Below are 15,235 nucleotides of genomic sequence, written 5' to 3' on the forward strand. Positions count from 1 at the left end.
ATTCCAGCAAATATTCCAAATGAGCGAATGTTCCAGAAATGTCTAAAGACGAAAGGCAGAAAGCGTTTGTGTATTTGTCCCAAGCAACAGTGCGGTGTGAAGAAGCCGCGTTGCTCATCCTTATCTTGGCACTCCTCGGAACATTCCAGAATTCCGCATAAACACTAAAGATGTGCATAATAATTACTTAAAAGTATGAAAGGAAACCACCGCTCAAAATAACTTTAAAAGGATGAAAGGAAACGGCATCACTAATATCGCATCATAATAACTTCAAAGCATGAAAGGAAAATAAAGAATAAAAATAAAATTTTATTTGATGTGTTTGATTATTTGATTTATTTTATTTGACTTGTTTGGTTTCTACCCTATCATGATATTTCTCAATAATGTTCACATCACATTACCTTTTGTGCTTACAACGGGCAGGAGTCAGGACGATGTAGTCTGTGTCGCTAACCTTTTTGTTTTAGATATGGACCTTGATATTTAGCCCTGAGTGGTTGGCCAGGAATGGAAAGTAAGACTAACACTTTTTCCACCAGGAATGAAACTGAGACTTTTTGTCATTTTTTTCATTTTGGCTTGATAGGTATTTAGGTTTTATCAGGTCAACTCACAAGCTTTCGAAAGCCTGTTCCGTGAGGTAGAAACATAGTCCAAAAGGTTTATCTTAGGATTGCGACCGAGCCATTGTTCTTTCAGATGCTTTTGTGGCCTGGGTACATTTTAACAGAAAAACAAGTTCAAAGAGACTGAACCCTAAAGTTTCCTGAACTGATTCCCTGGCAGCAAACAACAACAAATGCACACCCTCATCCCAATCTTTTTCCGTCACAAAACAAGTCTTGATCATATTCTTAAACGTTTGATGAAACCTTTCTAATACTCCCTACGAGGCAGGATGATAAGCACTAGACTTAACCTGTTCTATGGCCAACTGATACATTACCTGTTAAAACAGCGTGGACATTAAATTTGAGCCCTGATTAGACTGGACAAATTTTGGCAACCCAATTAAGGTGAAAAATTTCATCAAAGCCTTCATCATCACAGGAGCAACAATTCGACAGATGGGAATAGCCTCTGGAAATCTGATAGAAGCACACACGATAGTGAGAAGGTACTGATAACCGGGTCTGGTTTTTGGCAGTGGACCGAAACAATGAAAACGCAACTGAAAGGTTCCTCGAAAGAAGGTATAGGTCTTAAAGGAGCAGGAGCAATTTTCTGATTTGGTTTACAAGCTTCATCATTTACGCCATATTTTAAGAACAATTTTGTGTTTTTGGAAACTTGTGAATGAAAAAGTCAAAGGAAAAAAAATATATTGCTAACCAAACCAAGCCAACTATAAATTTTAAATGTAATTTTGCTTCATTTATTTATTTTTAACCCACAATGTTATCCATGTCTGTTTTTCTTGGTGTAAAACTGAATTATTGCTTGCAGAATATCTTTAGCAATACATGTTGCTGCTTGGGACAAGTCCACGGACGCCTTCTGCCTTTTGTCCTTTGACATTTCTTGAACATTTGTTCACATGGAATATTCGCTGGAAAGAACTTTGGACTGTTTGGGAACTCGTTGGTGACTATTTGCCGTTTGGCTCGACTACTCGGTCTTTGAACTTCTATTTTGTGTTAGGTTTATCTTGCCTGTGTTGCCTGTGTTGTATTGTATTGTGCGTGATTAAATTGTCTTAAACGCAATACAATTGATGTGTCTCTCTCACCATCTTCAGCCAGTTTTGGCCAAATCACCACGAATCCTTGTTTTTTATTTCCTTAGGCGGTCCGATATGTAGCAAACACAAACGTGATAATTAAAGCAACCGTGAGTCGATAAGCAAACAAAGCCAACGCGAGTCAGTAAAAGTATATTAAGCACTCTAAAAGAGCATTCAAATCAAAACAGGAGAGCAAATAGACGTTTTTGTACAATTAATCCCTTTAATCCAACACCCTGTGAAAGGACCTAACGCCCTCAACACAATTCCTAAACTCGACAGCTCGTACCATATTGTTGCACGGTTTTGAAAGTTTTCAAACCAACCTTTGCCTCGTCCTCGAGGGGTTGAATGCTTCATTTGAGCTTCAGGTTGATGTTCACCACATCATTCTTTATGTTGCGCGCCACTAATTCATTCACACCATCATGACACCACAAAACCATAATTTCTGCGGTCTTTGATCATATCCAAAAGTTTCATATTTTTGCCGATCCATCAGCTCCCTCATCTCCTCTTCGTGATCAAGCTTTTTTTTTTTTTTATTTTTTTTTATTTTTTTTTTTTATTTAAAACAAAAGCAGCTTAATTTTCAAGCAATCCTCTGGTTTTGCGTCTTTATCTTCATCTTGGGTGTTTTGGCAGCAGCTTTAAGATCAAGCACGAGCGCTTTGGATGCACAAGGGGTTTGCTGGGTGGAACTTCGATGATGCAGCCGATCAGCAGAAAAAGGCGATCTGGCTTTTTTTTTTTTTATTGGGGAGGGGATTCCTAAAGTGATAGAGTACATACCTGACCTGTTTTATTTTTTTTTTGGGGAAGGGGGGTGAAAAAAAGCCGCGATGCACTGAATCCGCGATAGGTGATCCTACCCTTATGGAGGCGTTTGTTTGTTGTGGTCTTGTACACGAGTGAGGGAAAAATGGAGCGGGAGATTGACGGGTGGATCGGTGCAGTGTCTGCATTGATGCAGGCTTTCTATCAGTCTGTTGTGGTCGAAAGGCAAATCTCTCAATTTACTGATCTACTGTATGTTCCTGCCCTCACCTACGATCACGAGCTGTGCATTGTGACGGATGGATGGAGTACACAAAAGCTCAGAGAGGCAATATTCCCGTCTTCTGCACTTGACCTGTCCAAAATGTGGTCAAGTTTAAATCTGTCTGAAAATAAATTATTTCATCAGAATAATTGGCTTAATTTTGTTCCAAGTATATTTTGGGTGGATTTTTTTCCGTTGCATATATTTGTCAATCCAGAACAATGGAATTAGTGCCAATGTTCAGGATCAGATCCCCTTTAAATCTCTTTACTTTCAACTGTGGATGGGGAATCAAGCTTCTCCTTTGACCTTGGAGAATAAAGTGAAGAATTAAAACTAATTTCTATAAGATGCATAGATTTTTCTGCAGCTGTGTTGATAGACCGACTAAAAATCTGTCAATGAGTAATTTTGTTGCTGTCACTGGGTTAGCTCAGCAGCAGCACAATCTTTTAATGCATTATTGGTGTTATATACAGTATATTGGTGTGTTTTAAAATGAGACTATCCACCTGCTAGTCCAAATTACCTCCTCACCTTTCACTCCTGATTGATATTCAGAAGAACCAGAGCTGAAAGATGAGCAAAAGTTAATTTGACACTTCAAACCATGCATTTCTGTTTTGCTTTGGATTTTACTTTAGGGCTGAGTGAGGAACTCTTACATGTCACATCTTGATTTCATTTTTGATCATATGACTCACGGTACCATATGATGTTGAAAATTTGTTTCCTGGTACAGAATGATCCTCACACATTGGAATCAAATTTTCACACAGAGCATCACATAGATCAGTTTGTGATAGGATGTGATTGCCTGCTATCAGAATTAATTTGTGTCAGTGCAGATCATTGAACTTCATTGATTTGGGCATTTTCACCCTTTTTTGTGTGAAATAGAGCTATACAAATGTCATTTGAAGCTCTTACCTGGGACAGGCAATGTTTGAAAATTTAAGTAAATTTTAACAGCTTAATGCCCCTTGTTAGTTCTGACCAAATTCCCAGCATTTACACTTGTGTACTTAATGATTTGTCATTTCTGTCCTTCCCTCAGTGATTTCTTGGTTAAAGTGGTGGAAGTGTCAGACAGCAGCCAACAAAAAACCCTGCGGGGCCATGAAGGCCCTGTGCTCAGTGTCACTTTTGACCCAAATGGTGACTTTCTGGTGGGTACATTTACACTCCAATGTATTTAAATTTATTATCCAGGAAAAAATGCTAATTCTGAAATATAATGTAGGAGCCCAAGTGGCTTTACAAAATATCTTTCCTAATTCCTTTTAAGTGCAAATGCAGCTCGATGGGGGCACAAGCGAGTGCAATCTGTAGGCGGTTCTCAAGCCCAGATTAATGCAGAGGGTTCTGTCAGGAAGGGTATTTGTTTTAAAACTTTGGCAAAGAAATATGAGCGTTCATCTGAAAAATCCCATATTTGATCTTTTGTGTCCCGGGTTAAGAACGCCCGCAGGTCGTTGGTGGAAATTCAGCTACTGTGGGTTGATGACATAAGAGGAGGAAAGGGGATTCGTCTGCAAACGAAGAAAAGAAATGCACAGAGCCTATAAGTGAGTGTTGGGAGTTTGAATGTTGGGAGTATGAGAGGAAAAGCTCAGGAATCTGTTAACGTGATTTAGGAGAAAGGTTGAAATGTTCTGCATCCAAGAGAGCAGGTGGAAAGGCAGTAAGGCCAGAAGTTTAGGGGCAGGGTTTAAACTATTTTTCCATGGAGTAGATGGGAAGATAAATGGAGTAGTGGTTATTTAAAGGAAGCGCTGGCTAAGAATGTCATTTAGGTGAAAAGAGTATCAGATCGAGCGATGAGACTGAAATTTTAAATTGAGGATGTTATGTATTATGCGATTTCCGGCTATGCCCCACAGGTAGGATGTGACCTGGAGTTGAAAGAAATTCTGAAAGGAACGAGATGAAGTAGTTCTGATCACCCCAAACACAGAGTTGTGATTGGTGCAGATTGTAATGGACATGTTGGTGAAGGAAACTGGAATGATGAAGTGATGGGTAAGTACGGCATCCAGGAAAGGAACTTTGAAGGATAGAAGGTGGTGGACTTTGCAAAAAAAAAAAATATATGGAAATGCAGGCGTGAACACCTCTTTTCAGAAGGGGCTCTACAAGATCAGAGGTAGAAGCATCCAGGTGGATTACATTTTGTGCAGATGATGTAATCTGAAGGTTACTGACTGTAAGGTAGTAGTAGCGAAGAGTGTATCTCTACAGTTTAAGATGGTATTGTGTAGGATTATTCTGGTGGTGGGGAGGAAGATTAAGAAACAAAGGTAGAGCAGAGAACCCTGTGGTGGAAGCTGAGAGAGGAAGAATATTGTGTGGCCTTTTGGAAAGAGGTGAGAGAGGCTCTTGATGGACAGGAGTACCTCCCAGAAGACTACTACACCCAAGTTGATTAGCGATACAGGCGAGAGAGTACTTTGTGTCTTCTGGGAGGAAAGCGGAGAAGGAGACTTGGTGGTGGAACCCAAAAATACAGGAAGTCATACAAAGAAAGAGATTAACAAAGAAGTGGGACACTGAGAGGACTGAGGAGAGGCGAAAGGAATAGATTGATGCGATGTAGATCAAATGTAGAGGTGACGAAGGCTAAACGAGGCATATGACGACGTGCACCCTGTTGGATACGAAAGAAGGACGAAAAAAATCTTAGAGGATAGAGATGTGAAGCAAGTAAGGGTGATTAAGGATAGAGATGGAAATATGTTGACTGATGCCGGTAATATGCTAAATAGATAAATAATACCTTGAGAAGTTGATGAATGAAGAAAATGAGAAATAGAAGATGAGAAGAGGCAAGTGTGAAAGACCAGGAAGTGGCAATGATGAGTAAGGGGGAAGTGAGAAAGGCACTAAAGATCATGAAAAATGGAAAAACAGTTGATCCTGATGACATGTGGAGGTATGGAAGCAATTTGGAGAGGTGGCTGTGGAGTTTTTGACCAACTTAATCAACAGAATACTTATTGACGGGAAGATATCTGAAAAATGGAGGAAAATGTGCTCGTTTCCATTTTTAAGAACAAAAGCAATGTGCAGAGCTGTGGGAACCATAGCGGAATAAAGTTGATGAGCCACACAATGAAGTTATGGGAAAGAGTATTGGAGGCTTGGCTCGGGACATAAGTATCTGTGAGCAATGGTATGGTTTAATGCCGAGAAACAGATGCATTAGTTGGCTTGAGGATGTTTGTGGAAAAGTACAGCGAAGATCAAAAGGAGCTACATTGTGTCTTTGTGGATCTAGAGAAAGCCTATGACAGAGTACCAAGAAAGGAACTGTGGTACTACATGCGTTAGTCTGGTTTGGCAGAGGAATATGTCAGAATAGTACAGGACATCAACGAGGGCACCAGAATAGTGATGTGAGGGCACAGGGAGAAGAGTGAGCGACGACTTCAAATACTTGTCAACAATCCAGAGTAATGGTGAGTGTTTTGAGGAAGTGAAGCAAAGGGTACACTCAGTTGGAATAACGGGGGGAACATGTCAGGTGTAAAATGAGACAGAAGTATCTCTGCCAGGATGAATGTCAAAGTTTATAAACTCTGGCAAAGGGGTCGAAATAGTCAGAGAGCAGAGTTCGTTGGTTTGATCATGTCCAGAGGAGAGTATATTGCTGCTTAAATATATTTGCAAAAGAGGGAGAGAGGAAGACCAAAGAGAAGGTTGATGGATGTTGGAGGCACCAGAGCTGGACAGGAAGGGGCTCAAAGTGGATCCCTGATACAGTCCCACCTCCACCTTAAATTCTTCTGTCACCTACGGCACATCTCACCGCTGTTCTGCTGCTGTCATACATGTCCTATACTATTCTAACATATTTCTCCGCCACAACAGACTTGTGCATGCATTACTACAGTTCCTCTCTTGGTACTCTGTCATATGCTTTCTCTAGGTCTACAAAGACACAGTGTAGCTCCTTCTGACCTTCTCTGTACTTTTCCACGAGCATCCTCAAGGCAAATAATGCATCTGTGGTACTCTTTCTATGCATGAACCCATACTGTTGCTCGCAGATACTTACTTCTGTCCTGAGTCTAGCCTCCACCCCTCTTTGCCATAACTTCATTGTGTGGCTCATCAGCTTTATTCTTCTATAGTTTCCACAGGTCTGAACATTGCCTTTGTTCTTAAAAATTGTAATTAGCACACTTTTCCTCCATTCTTTTAGCATCTTCTCTCCTGCTAGTATTCTAATGAATAAGTTGTTCAAAAACTGCACAGCCATCTCTCCAAATTGCTTCCATACCTCCACTGGTATGTCATCAGGAGCAATTGTCTCCATTTTTTTCATCCTGTTCAATGCCTTTCTAACTTCCCCCTGACTAATCATTGCCACTTCATGGTCATTCACACTTGCCTCTTCTTCTTTTCCTTCTCTCTCATTTTCTTCAGTCATTAACCTCTCAAAGTATTCTTTCCATCTACTTAGCACACTACTGGCACCAGTCAACATATTTACATCATTACATCCTTAATCACATATACTTGCTGCACATCCTTCCCATCTCTATCCCTCTGTCTGGCCAACCTGTAGAGATCCTTTTCTCCTTCTTTCGTGTCCAACCTGGTGTACATGTCTTCATATGCTTCTTGTTTAGCCTTTGCCACCTCTGCCTTTGTCCAGCGGTTCATCTCAATGTATTCCTTTTGCCTCTCCTCAGTCCTCTCAGTATCCCACTTCTTCGCTAATCCCTTTCCTTGGATGACTTCCTATATTTTGGCATTCCACCACCATGTCTCCTTCTCCCCTTTCCTACTAGAAGACACCCCAAGTTCTCTCCTGCCTGCCTCTCTGAATACCTTGGCAGTAGTATTCCAGTCTTTTGGTGGCTCTTTCTGTCCATTTAGAGCCTGTCTCACTTCTTTCCGAAAGGCTACACAACATTCTTCCTTTCTCAACTTCCACCACCTGGTTCTGTGCTCTACCTTTGTCTTCTTAAGCTTCCTACCCACTACCTGAGTAATCCTACACACCACCATCCTATGCTGTCGAGCTACAATCTCCTACCACTACCTTACAGTCAGTAACCTCATTCAGATTACATCGTTTGCACAAAATATAATCCACCTGCGTGCTTCTAACTCCACTCTTGTAGGTCACTATATGTTCCTGTCTCTTCTGGAAATAAGTGTGCACTACTGCCATTTCCATCCTTTTTGCGAAGTCCACTATCACTTGTCCATCAAAGTTCCTTTGCTAGATGCCGTACTTACCCATCAGTACTTCATGGCCCCTGTTTCCTTCGCCAACATGTCTATTCAAATTTGCACCAATTACAACTCTGTCTGGGATGCTCAGAACTACTTCGTCTCGTTCTTTCCAGATTTCTCTTTCAACGCTCGGTCACATCCTACCTGTGGGGCATAGCCGCTAATCACATTATACATAACATCCTCACTTTCAAATTTCAGCCTCATCACTTGATTTGATACTCTTTTCACCGCCAAGACATTCTTAGTCAGCTCTTCCTTTAATATAACCCCGACTCCATTTCTCTTCCCATCTACTCCATGGTAAAATAATTTAAAGCCTGCTTCTAACTTCTCACTTTACTCCCTTTCCACTTGCTTTCTTCAATGCACAATATATCAAACTTTCCCCTCATCATCAAGTCACCTAACTCCTGAACTTTTCCTGTCATCGTCCCAATATACCTTACGTATCCTGTTACTAAATACACAGCGTGTGCATAATTTTAAAACAAGACCGAAAACGTCGTGTATAGATTCAGGATATGGAAGCCTTTCCTATTTATCGGTTTATGACTAACTAAACCAAACAAGAACTTGACAAATCTTTCCAGTCTTTTTTCCAACATGAGGCATATCCTGCTCCCTGCATCTGACTGCTTGCTCGGAACCTTCATGGCCAGCTACTTCATCTGCATTCGAAAGTGTGTGCTGTCTAAGTGGCTCAAATTGATAACCTTTAATGCCTTTATAAAGTTCATATTCTTCACCCTCTTCGTGGGACCCTTCAGAATAGTGTTCATCGCTCTAAAATATTGGAAAATTTTTGTTCTTACAATGGATTCCTATGGCCCCCATGATGTTATTACCGGGTCTAATGTCACGTTCCTTTTTGGGTTTTTCCGCTTCGTTCCGTCCTTTTCCAGCTAATCCTGCAATGTGCGATCATTTTTTGCCAATCATCAAATCTAGAAATCTTTCCTTCATAACGGATTTCAGATGCAAATTCGGCATAAAAACTGTATCGCATTAGCAAAAGGTGCATTGAGGACCTTCCATACACTTTGAGCAGACTTTATTTTGCGGCCTCCTTTCCACTACCACCACCACTATCACGCAGTCACCTGTGCTTGATTAGTACCTAAATGTCACAATTATTGATGGGATTTGGGATTTTAATGTTACAGTCAGTTTTTATTTCTCTAATATTTGCGCATGTACTGATAAAGACAAAATAAGGCTTTCAGCAGACTCTTAATTTGATCTTCGCTCAGCTCTGTCCACAACAGTTGTAGAGTGAGTAGTGAATATGATCGACCCAATTTACTGTGTATGTATGTATGTGTGTATGTATATATATTCATTAATTTATCGCAAATGCTTCTTTTGACAGGCATCTGCCAGCTGTGATGGCTCAGTCATTGTGTGGAATATTGAGGAGCAGGTCTGTTGTAGCCTTGTCTACATACTGTAATGTTACATAATGTCCATGATCTGTCTGATTGGATTTTGTGGATCAATTCAGGCTCAAATGATCAGATGGCCATTGCTGCAGAAGACCAATGATTTCAGCAATGCAAAATCATTGTGTCGCCTGGCTTGGCAACCTCGCACAGCAAAGGTTAAGATTCCACATTGTTCACTTTGTCTTATTGCTTATCTAATCGATGTATGAACATTATCTTTCGTTAGCTTTTGGCAGTTCCTGTTTTTACAAAAGTCTACCTGTATGAAAGGGGGTCCTGGGATCATGTGAGCACTCTGTCTGATGACCTAATGACTGAGGTGAGTTTCACGTAGAGTGGCTGTTTTTGTTCTTCTCATAGTTTGTATGGATGTATCTTTAACTAGATAGAATTGACCTCTCAACATATTCAAAGTCCAACTCACACTCAAGGTCACATCTTAGACTTGGTCATTTCTAAGGATGTTGAGATGCTATCAGTTGACATTGAGGATATGACTGTTTCTGGCCGTTTTTGTGTTTTTTTGAACTACAGATTCTTGCAAAAGTTCAGACAACCTCACTGTCCATTAAGAACAGAAATGAGAGTACTGCCACTAATTTGATGGAGACCGGACCTGCGCCACAAACTGAATGCTAAAACAGTTGAACTTTTGAACAGTCTCACTTTGAATATCTCAAAGGCCATGAATGTAGTCGCTCCTGTCAAAACTAAGAACATCTTGAGGTGACCTAAAACACTGTGGAGGAGCAAAATAATGGTCAAGTGCTGTAAATCAGCATAGGAAAGCCGAATGTAAGGGGGGGGTGGGGAGACTAAACTCCAAATTGACTATGACCTCTACAGAGTCTTTAATTTTAAAATTTTAATTTTAAGAGTTGAAATCATCAATAACCTCGACAATACTCATGCTCCATTTGCTGTGGTTGATATCTGCCCGCTCTCGAATCTGATAGCTCCAGAACTCATAACAGCTGATAAATGTAACGAGTTTGCCTGGTATTTTAGTGAAAAAATGCAATCCATCAGGTTAAATATCAGCACAAAACAGTAAAATGATAAAATACATCTATAGCCACCCAGGGAAAACTCTATTACCATGTCAGAATTTGATACAGCTAACCAAAAAAGTGTAGAGAAAACTGTACAGCAGCTGAAACTATCAACAAGTTGTCTTGGCTTAATACCATCTGACATTTTCAAAACTATTGTGAAGTCAGTGCAAGCTGATTTGCAATAAATAATCAATAATCAATTGCTCACTTCAGTCTGGCAATTTTCCTAAAACTCTTAAAGTAGCTGCTGTTAAGCCTCTTCTAAAAATTAGAGCACTGGATGCTTCTATGTTAGCAAGCTATAGACCCATCTCAAATCTCCCTTTCATCGCCAATATTGTTGAGTTATTTTTTAATCAACTCAGCAATTTCATGAATTAAAATGGCTTTTCAGGTTTCCGAACTTATCACAGTGCAGAATCTCATCTTAAAAGCCACTGACACCTAAAACATAAAATTTTGTATGGTTTTAACCAAAAACAATCATCTGGAATGGTCCCATCCGCTTTTTTCATGGCAAGTCTGAATGTTAGCATATATAGTTTTTTTCATATCCCGCCAAAGAAAATCTCTCACTTTGTGTTGAAGAAGAAGCTGGAAGTGACTTTTTTTTTTTTTTTTTTTTTTTTAGACTCCTCCAGTGGCAGGATCGCGTATTTACAGCTATTGTACCTGCGAGAGATTAGCTCTCTTTTCTGTGTGTTAGCCAAAATGCCGGCTCAGCGTAGGTTGCCACCGCCTGGACCGGCGTTATCTCCGACGTGGAGGTGGATCGGGTAGGGAAGGTGGTTTGATCGGGCGCAGGAGGAGAAAGGAGTTCTCCCCCCACCGGTGTCTCGGGACCCCTGATGGGCATGGATACTTCTAAGTACATGACATACTGCCATGCATATTGTCGGGGAGTGTGTTGTTAGTCAGAAGTGATCAGCATATCATCTAAATATGGCTCAAAACGAAGGGGCATCGAAAAAAATGAAAATCTCTCATGTTCGTGTCCCATCGCAGGTGCCAATATATGTTTTCTATGGCAACTGTCCCAGTGTGACATTTGCAAATGACGTTGCAGGTAATATGGCCGCCAGTGGAATGTCGAATGAGACTTCCGTAATTTCGCAGAATATTGACACGCGCTCGACTTTTTCTTTATTCTGTATAGACATTGAAGTGAATAATATGTCATTTTCCTAACATCCATTTTAAAATGCATATTGGGCGGTCAGTGGCCCTTTAAAGTAATATTTAAAACAATGGCAGTCCAATGTGACTAACCAGATAAATCCACATTTTCAGAGTATTTTTTTATTGCTACGTCAAACAAGTTAAGTCGGTGCAGTCAATTCTAAGAAAACCAATGAGACCCAGCATTCACGATATAGACACTCTTAAGGCTAAGCAATTGAGGAATTTGTTGCAAGGGATGTGTTAAGACTTTGTAAGACTCAATTCTTTGAATCACTAAACTAATGTTTAGTTGGATGACCACACGTTTTTTCTTTATTGCGTCACATTTGTTTGGCATAGTCAACTGACTTGTGGCACCTTTCGTCTGTTATTCCACTCAAAGATTCCTTGAAGTGTATCGAACCTCTATTTTCGAGTGCAAGTTATCTTGTCTCATCGAAAAAATATGTTCAACTGTGCCATAAAATACAAATCTTGTCCGATGTTACCGAAAAATCTCAGTATTTATGAATAAAAATACCTGAACTTTGATCGCTTTTTGCCGGACATGGCAAAACTCAGTTTTTTTTTTTCTTTTAACTCTGATGTCACGCCGAGGCAACTTGTTTGTGGAATCGGATTATTGGTCGCATCATTATTTGTTGACTCAAAAAAAAAAATCCAAAAATAGCACAAAATATAATAACATATATGCGTACATCTACTTCCGCTCTTTAGGGTCACTATGTCCACCCACATCTGTCCATCAATTTTTTTTTATTGGATGCCGTACTTACCCATCACTTCTTCATCGCCCTTGTTTCCTTCACCAACATGCCCATGACAATCTGCACCAATCACAACTCTTTCTCTCTCTGGGATGCTCAGAAATTCTTCATCTAGTTCTTTCCAGAATTTCTCTTTCAACTGTAGGTCACATCCTACCTTTGGGTATAGCTGCTAATTAATGAATGAAATGAATGACAGAAAATATAATACATAACAGCAACCAATCAAATGGAAAGCGTTATCACAGTTATAGCGGATTTTTTCTCAATTACAGAGGCTTGATATCTTGACTCGGAACACACAGACAGCACAATTGCATATTACATGTAGACAAAATTACTGTAAACAGGAATTTGGGGACAAATACAGAGGTACCTGACTACAGAAATCAAAAGCAAGCATATGTAGCGTGATAGAATAATAGCATGAATGCTGAACTCAATGAGTGGGAATCAATTGAAGCATGTTGAGACAGAATAATGTTGGGAGTCATGTGAGATCGCTTTCTAGTAATCACTTCCATGTTTTACTCCCAATCGTACCTCACAGGTTCCTGGGATGTTTTTTTTTTTCTCAGTTGTCTTAGGAGGACAGGCGGCAGATTTAGTTGTGGATGATAAAAACAAAGTTGTTTAGATGGTTGCTCTCATAACCTCTGCTGTTTGGACTTGTTGGTGGCCACGCTCTTGCGCAAAACTGTGAACATAACCTTTTTTAATGTGAGGAGTGTTTGTCATGAACCACCGGGGGGAAAAAACCCAGCTGAGGAAATAAAAACAAACATTTCTGGCTTCTCACCAGACAAACCTTTCTTCGATGTCTGGATTTTGTGCGCCACGTGGTGACAAACAAAGGAAAGGAGAGGGGAGGGGAAGGGGGCAAAAGGAGCATAGAGTGCAGGGTCTGAGTCAAATGCATAAAAGGTGTAGACTAGCGAGCGCAAGAAAAAAGGTTGAGGCTTTTGTACTTCTGACTTGAACCAGACCACGCCCATAGACTGATTTCAATATTAAATTTCATTCTGTAAGTGTGAGTCATAGCAAAAGCACTGGATAAAATGCAGTACTTTCAAATCAACGATTCCCAACTTTGAAAGTGTCTCATGAAGAGATCAAGAGTTTAAAAAAAAAAAAAAAAAAAAATTGTTACACCTTTAGTTGTGGAAAAATCAAGTATTTATTCATTTTGGACCGTTTTGTCACTTCTTAAGTAAACATATGGCCAGACCTGTAGAATCAAGACACTAATGACACAGAATTCAAGGTATACATTTAGATTATTGTAGCATTTTTTTTGTTTGGTGAAAATGTAGCTTTTCTTCAATGTTATTTTGTTGTCCACTTCAACCACATGGTACACAATCACAAGTCCAGCTGGAAGAGTCTTGCAAGCGGGAGGGAGTGTGGGGTAATAAGTGACCTAATGACACCAAATGAGATTCAATTTCAAGTTTCATCTTCATCACTCAATCTAATACTCTTTTCACCTCCAAGACCTTAGCCAGCTCTTCCTTTAAAAGAGCCCCTCCTCCATTCCTCTTCCAATCTTCTCTATGGTAAAATAATTAAACCCTAACCTTTTCACCTGCTCTCTTGGATGCACAATATATGAACCTTTCTCCTAATAATCATGTCAACCAACTCCTGAGCTTTTTCTGGCACAGTCCCAACATTCAAAGTCCCTCCACCCAGTTGTAGGGTCTGTGCATTCCTCTTCTACTTCTGCTGATGAATCCACTTTCCTCCCCTTCTTTGTCTTCAACCCCCAATAGCTTAATATCCACTGAGGCCTGACCGATCCGGTATGTGAATCTCTAGATAAACGCTCATATTTGTTTGGCAAAGTTTTATGCTGAATGCCCTACCTGACGCAACCTTCTGCATTTATCTGGGCTTGGGACCTGCCTACAGATTGCACTGGCTTGTGCCCCCAGAGGGGGCCACATTACTTTAAAAAAATGCAACGTGAACACTTTCCATACCCTTTATAATGCATGTTCTTATGTTGTTTTTGATTAATCCTCAAACACAAATCCATCAAAGTCCTTATCTTCTGTGTCCAAAATGAACCGGTGGGCAAGTTCTCCATCAAACACGCCAGGTTCCTTCTCGTTCTTACCATTGTCAGTCTCGTAGCCAAGCGACTCCTCAGATATGATGCCGGCTTTTCAACCAACATTGGAAGCAGACACGTTACCCCAAGCATCCACAATCCAATCATGAATAGTGGTGTAACTCGGCCGGTGCTGTCTTTTAATAAACCTTTGTTCAACATTTGGCGTCCATTGCTTCAACGCCACTCGTAACGTCACTTTGTACAACGTGTTTACACCGATGTCCAGCGAATGAAGTTGTTTCATCAAGCATACCGGAATAATAGCAAACTCCGAGTTCATTTGCTGCGCTATTTTCTTCACGGTGGTTGTCCATTTATAATTAATCCATTGCTTGAGTTTTCCTTCCAACTCCAGCCCACCTCGCCTTGTTTGCACGGAAACTCTGCTTATCTTCTTGACATTGCGATTCTTGTTTTCCCGCTTCCTCAACTTTAGCACCATGGATTCACAGATTTTTTTTTTTTTTTTTTTTTTTTTTTAATTCTTTTGCGGCTGCTTGATTTCTCTTTCTTTGTGTAAGTAATAGCTTGTAGTTTAAACTTTGCCTTGTAAGCTTTGTTGGTACAATTTTGAAGGGGTCCTTAGCCAGAGCAATGTTCTTAAGCACAAAATGCATGCCGGCATTATTACTTTCTGAGGGGCGTGCCTTTA

At 40.2% G+C, this 15,235-nt stretch overlaps 1 protein-coding gene across 3 annotated transcripts in view; it reads left to right on the forward strand.

The window, feature by feature from the left end:
* wdhd1 (WD repeat and HMG-box DNA binding protein 1) overlaps positions 1-15,235 on the forward strand; it is a 104,908-nt gene that overhangs the window by 9,380 nt on the left and 80,293 nt on the right. For all 3 annotated transcript variants that reach the window (XM_061815837.1, XM_061815840.1, XM_061815839.1), the window contains exons 5-8: positions 3,829-3,940; positions 9,391-9,441; positions 9,523-9,618; positions 9,690-9,782. In XM_061815837.1, the coding sequence (XP_061671821.1) occupies positions 3,829-3,940; positions 9,391-9,441; positions 9,523-9,618; positions 9,690-9,782 (352 nt within the window). The remainder of the gene's footprint in view (positions 1-3,828; positions 3,941-9,390; positions 9,442-9,522; positions 9,619-9,689; positions 9,783-15,235) is intronic.

This window comes from Syngnathoides biaculeatus, chromosome 3 (genome assembly GCF_019802595.1).
Source record: "Syngnathoides biaculeatus isolate LvHL_M chromosome 3, ASM1980259v1, whole genome shotgun sequence".
In the NCBI taxonomy this organism is placed as follows: Eukaryota; Metazoa; Chordata; class Actinopteri; order Syngnathiformes; family Syngnathidae; genus Syngnathoides; species Syngnathoides biaculeatus.